Source organism: Paramisgurnus dabryanus, chromosome 1 (genome assembly GCF_030506205.2).
Source record: "Paramisgurnus dabryanus chromosome 1, PD_genome_1.1, whole genome shotgun sequence".
NCBI lineage: Eukaryota > Metazoa > Chordata > Actinopteri > Cypriniformes > Cobitidae > Paramisgurnus > Paramisgurnus dabryanus.
This window is the reverse complement of record NC_133337.1, coordinates 55,897,542-55,903,274: the sequence shown is the minus strand read 5'-3', so window position 1 is coordinate 55,903,274 and position 5,733 is coordinate 55,897,542. Positions and strand designations below refer to the sequence as shown.

The 5,733-nt window shown below is 34.7% G+C and overlaps 1 protein-coding gene across 4 annotated transcripts; it reads left to right on the top strand.

Annotated features, from left to right (window-relative positions):
* Positions 1–1,948: 1,948 nt before the first annotated feature.
* Positions 1,949–5,643, top strand: st6galnac1.2 (ST6 (alpha-N-acetyl-neuraminyl-2,3-beta-galactosyl-1,3)-N-acetylgalactosaminide alpha-2,6-sialyltransferase 1, tandem duplicate 2). Of its 4 annotated transcripts, none has more exons than XM_065242816.1 (9): positions 1,949–2,392; positions 2,886–3,141; positions 3,235–3,397; positions 3,478–3,646; positions 3,715–3,853; positions 4,265–4,368; positions 4,738–4,821; positions 4,965–5,064; positions 5,187–5,643. In XM_065242816.1, exons 2-9 carry the CDS (start codon positions 2,932–2,934, stop codon positions 5,364–5,366), a joined length of 1,149 nt encoding a protein of 382 aa, XP_065098888.1. In that variant the 5' UTR covers positions 1,949–2,392; positions 2,886–2,931; the 3' UTR covers positions 5,367–5,643. The 4 variants fall into 4 exon arrangements, with proteins under 4 accessions (XP_065098888.1, XP_065098890.1, XP_065098886.1 ...); XM_065242818.1 differs by having other exon boundaries at positions 1,951–2,392; positions 3,036–3,141; XM_065242814.2 differs by lacking the exon at positions 1,949–2,392 and adding an exon at positions 2,412–2,646.
* Positions 5,644–5,733: the final 90 nt, after the last annotated feature.

Sequence of the window (5,733 nt, the reverse complement as noted above, 5' to 3'; positions counted from 1 at the left end):
TCTCATCATGTCCATTTAAATAAAAATGTATTTAAAATGTATCACTATAAAGAGGAATGCATTATGGGTTCCTATAGCTCAGGTGGGTGATTCTCCTGAAATTAGACTTATGAGATGTCATGAAACATTTTGATAAAAAAAAGTAAATGCAAAGTAAGAATATCAAAATAAAAAGCATAGAGTTACAAACATCTCTTTATGTACTATTTTGCACATGATTAAAAAATGAGATCTTACAAACCAATTTTGTTGTTTTTTCCACATTTAAGGGGAAATTTTTTATTACCGCAATGCGTCCATGACTGGATTTGGGTTCTTTGACATGGAAATATTTACAGTATAATTAAAAAACCTAAAAAATAAAAAGCTTTAGTGCATGTAATACTATAAACATTTACAGTAAAGAAACATGTGGTATTTGGTGATCATTGGTAAATGTAGAGACAATAATAAGGAATATAAATGTGTTCAAGACCAAATTTCTCATCCTGCGCAACAATTTTCAATCATTGTTTAAGCCCATAAGGAACTTACATTTTCAATAAATAAATAAATAAATTGGTTGGAAGGGACATAATTGACTGTGACACTCAAGATGGCTTCCAGGTAAGCAGTTCTTATTTTTTCTCTCCAGATAAAAGTCGAAATTTTGTTTGTCATAGTACCTTGACAACTTTTTAGTTCTCATTACCGAAACATAAGTTTGTAAATGCATACAGTCAGGTCCATAAATATTGGGACAGAGGCACATTTTGTGTTATTTTAGCTGTTTACCAAAATGTATTCCAGTTACAGTCATATTACGTTGTGAAGGGGTTTTTCTTTATCATGGAGAGGATAATGCGATCATCCACCACTGTTAGTATCGTACAAGATTTTTATGTTGCTGAGCTCACCAGTGTGTTCATCTTTAGTCAGAACGTACCAAAATGTTGATGTGTCCACTCTTAATGTCCCTGCTATCTCTCTGAAGTATTTGTTGTGTTTTTGAAACCTGTCTGTATCACTTGCATGAAGATGTCCCTGAATCGAATGATTTGGGTTCACAGCTAAAGCTTTCAAATGCAATTACCTTAAAATCAACTCCAGACCTTGAACATCTGTCATTCACTAGGAAATTATTTAACAAATAGACAATACCTGTCCATAAAACAGCTTTTAAGCCAACTGTCCCAATACCTTTGACCCCTTTAAAAATGGGGAGTTACATATTAAACGGCTGTAATTCCTAAATCCTTCAGCCAATTTGGATGTGAATATCCTCAAAATAAATCTGAGAGTGTGAACTGTAATCCAATAGTCATAATATGACTGTAACTGGAATATATTTGGGTAAACAGCTAAAATAACACAAAATGTGCCTATATCCCAATATTTATGGACCTGACTGCATATTTAATCATGTTGCAGTAATGATCATTTTTGATAATGATAATCCAAATATTTTAAATAATTCTAGGAAATATTTTTTAAATCCTCTAAAAATAATTGTTATAGTAAGTTCAGACCTTAATCTTATATGTGCAACAAAAAAATTAAAAACCTTTTTTTTTGGGCTAACCATGGCTTTACTACAGTAACCATGTTTTTATTTATTTATTTTTTGTTTTAACTGTAGTAAAACCGTGGTTAATTTTCGTAAGGGATGTGGAATCATGGGCTTAAATATTAACATGCTGAACAACGCATTGAATTTCCAAACAACGTTTTTCATGTAAGCTTAGTTAGTTATCTTTTACGGTGTTTTAGGGTGAATTCCAAACAGTGTTTTCGCTGCAGACAAAGAGAAAATTACATAGTTTTTCATTGCTCTATTTGCCAAGTGCATTTATTTGGCCACAGTAGACACAATTGCGCTACTGAGTTAACACATCAATGCTGCATTTCAGACAACTCCCATATCGGATATTTCTATTTCCCCACCTCAAACCCGGAAGAAAGCGCCTGGAACAAAGTCGGATATTAACCATGAACTCGGAGCAGATCGATCAACCCAGACCTCAGGGTTGTGGCTACAGCCAAAATCTAGTCAAATCTCGGGCTGTTTTCATACTAATCCTACCCAAACCTAACCATAACCCCAACGTTTGGATGTGTGGAACGGGCCAGTTAATTGCACTGCTCTTGGCAGATTGCGTTGAGCATTATAATTTTGGATTATGTGTTTGCATGTGTTCTTCTCGCCTCTTTTTTTTTCAAGTCGCGCTAGTTGCCCTATGTAGTAAATTTGGCCCTGTGATTTCTGATCTTCGAATGGAAAAGGGAATAAGGATGATAACTTTTTTCGCCCTGTAAATTATATTTATTCGTTTAGCTTTGATTCGAAGCTAATTACAATTGAAAATGATGATCATTTCCGACTGGACTTCATCATCAGGTTGAAGGTCTACAGGTGTGTGTGTGTGAGAAATGCGACGGTTGTTTTAGGGTGTTGATCGCGAGGGTTTTCTTGGCTTTATCCCACTGCCCCTACAATCATCAGGTTGAAAGTCTACAGGCGTGCGTGCGTGTGAGAAATGCGACGATTGTTTTACCGAAGATGTTGATCGCGAGGGTTTTCTTGGCCTTATCGGTTTTAACTTTGATTCTTATGTTTCTTTTTGCTACACTTTACAGTGACACATGCGCTTTAAAGGCAAACGCACGGTAACAAACCAAACATTAAAATAATACAAACTTATTAGCCTTTAGTTGTAAAGAAGAACCACTGTAATGCTTATTCAAAGAACCTTTAAGTGAGGGATTCTTAATTTTTGTCTTTAGTCTGTAAAACATTTTCTCACTACAACTTCCATTGTTCATATGATTTCTTGTCTTTAATTTAAAATGATTAAAGATTAAAATGTTTTACAGGGAATAAGGCTAACTGCTTTCCTTATCTTCAGACAATATATCTTGCTTTTGATTGAGAAAAGCAATGTCACTGATTCAATGCAGAGAGCTGTGCAAGCAGATCCAACGAAGAGTCCTGTTACAAAGGATGCTGCTAAGATCACATTTGCAAACACTACACTAAAAAGTCCTGTTTATTTTAGGACACAATCTACCCTTGTGCCAGCTATGGACAAGCACAACTTTACATCAATGCCACAATGGGAATTTGAGGATCTCTATCGATTGGATCCACAGTTTAAACAGAGTGTAAGTAAAGTACTGCCACTGCAAAAAACAAAACATAAAAACATTTCAGTTATTATTTGTTATTAAAGTTTACTACTTTCAACTTGTTTTCAGGAATGCATAACGTCCTTGCGGAATTCCAGTGATCCAGAATTTACGAAGACATTTATTCCTAACATTCAGCTGTTTTTACAAAGTGATCATCTTAATGTTAGTGAGTGGAACCGGCTTTATCACTTCAACAACCCATTTGGCTATATGGGAATGAATTACACAGGTTTGTATGAACAGCAGAAAATAAGCAAATATGATCAAACTGTTTCACCAAATTTTTTGACGTGTTTCCTCTTTTAATAGCCATTAAAGCAGCTGTTGACACCATCCCTAAACTTAATTCGACCCAGTTATTGCCAGTACACACAGGTACAGAAGATGGCTGTATTCGCTGTGCTGTTGTCGGGACATCAGGCATTCTTAATGGCTCCAGACAAGGAGCAGAGATCGACTCTAATCATTATGTGTTCAGGTTGTAGAATTAGTCTCAAGTCAAAGAATAAATATTTTGAGCGGTTTTAACTTTTTTTTTTCTGTAAGGATGAATACAGCAATTATAGCAGGACACGAGGAGGATGTTGGGAAAAGGACGTCAGTTTATGTGCACACAGCACATTCAATAATCAGTTCCCTCATTTTACAGAAAAAGAGAGGCTTCAAACAAATTCCTACTGACGAGGTGTGCACTGCAATAATACAGTACAAAATTCCTTTCACTTTTTTGCTTCACCACCAAGCAATTTCTTCGATAAATAATTATTTGAAGAAATTTCAGCTTTAAGCATTTCTGAAAATTGCAGGTGTATTAAATGGAATAAAGTAATTTTATCCACTGTAGTTTTTCCCTTGTTTAAAAGTATGTTACTGTAAATAAATATATTTATTTAAATGTACCAGCATTACTAAGTGTCTTGCTGCTATATTGATTCATACTATATTGGTGGTGATACATTAATTGTGTTTTCTTATGAGGTCACTAAATGATGATGAAATATCTCAGAGGAGAGTTTTAGCTTAGTTTGTTACATATTCTCATTCTTGTATGTAAAAAAATCGTAAGAGTTTTATTTCTTTATTTTTTTCCTTAAAGGATATTAAATATGTTTTAATCCCAGAGGGTCCAAGAGACTACAACTTTCTCGAGTCCCTGATGAAGAACAGAAAAATACCATCAGGAGCATATCGGGGAAGAACGTAAGTCGAGATCATTCTCAGTAGCGTCTTATCTTAAGCCAAACATGACTTTGATGTTAACACTGTCAAACATAGAATAGCCTACTTGCTCTGGAGCCAAAATTGACAAAAATATCCTTGACATACTGGCCAACTGAATATGAATACATGCAATCAATGGAAGAAATGCTGTTGACAGCAAAACTACTGTTTAAAACAATTCTACCTCTTGAATAAAGCTGTTCATAAAGCTGCCCAAATGCCACACTTAAGAATGACACATGTGTTGTAACTCGCTGTGAATACTGTAGGTGCAAAGTAGTCTATGTACTTTTGTTTTAGCTTGTTGCATTCCTTGCAATGTTAAAAATATCTGTATGATTTTATTAGGCCAAGGAAATATTATAGTGGGCATTTCAACGAAAGCTCCTACTACATCCTACACCCTGACTTCCTCAGATATGTGCGGAACAGGTACAGTATTAGTAATTCTTACATGCACTTACACTACTGTAGGATGCATGTAGTTCATTTTATTTATTACCATTAGCATGCATGGGGTTAATTTTTGTTTTATTCGATTGTTTAAATTGCATGGGTTTTGCCTCTCACCTTAGGTTTCTTAAGGCAAAACGGTTACAAAGTAAAAGTTGGTGGATAGTCAGACCGACTAATGGAGCCTTTACTCTACTGTTGGCTATGCAAACGTGTGACATTGTAAGTGTACAGTCTTGCATTAAAAAAAAGTTGTTTGCCATAACACACACAGAGTATTTAGAATCAAATTTTATATACATTTTTATATTCATTCAAAGTATTTATTTTCTGCTCCTGTTTAGGTGCGAGTCTATGGTTTCATCACAGCTGACTATCAGAAGTATCCAAACTACTACTATGATACTAAACACACCAAACTAGTGTTTTTTGCCAATCACGATTATCGCTTGGAAATGAACACTTGGAAGAAACTTCATGATGACAAACATATCTGGTTGTATCTGAGAAAATCTGATATCTAGGTCAGAAATTGGGACCCTTACAGAAGTGGTCTTGAAATACTCAATTACTAAATGTAATTTCACCAGGAGATTAAAGGGAGTAACGGGAAAAGAAGTGACACTTTTGTATATTGTCTTGTTACAATTTATAAGAAAAAGTTTTATAAATTGGAATTCATTTCCATGTTGTATTTTTGTATTGTGAAATAAAGATATCTAACACTACCATAGTAAGTTAAGTCAGTGGATGTGTTATCCTCTCATATAGAGGAGGTTGTAGGCCCCCAGTCTTTCTCAATGTAATTCAATTCAAGTTGATTTCTATAGACCATTTTCACACTGGTCCAGAAGCACTTTCTGTTGCTTTTAAGTTTTTTATAGTTAAAAT

Excerpts from the sequence above, each read along its gene's own strand:
- st6galnac1.2 (XM_065242814.2), top strand. The coding sequence starts at position 2,540 with ATGTTGATCGCGAGGGTTTTCTTGGCCTTATCGGTTTTAACTTTGATT. Across the intron at positions 3,142-3,234 it reads ATCCACAGTTTAAACAGAGT|GAATGCATAACGTCCTTGCG; the intron begins GTAAGTAAAGTA and ends ACTTGTTTTCAG. Across the intron at positions 3,854-4,264 it reads AACAAATTCCTACTGACGAG|GATATTAAATATGTTTTAAT; the intron begins GTGTGCACTGCA and ends TTTTCCTTAAAG.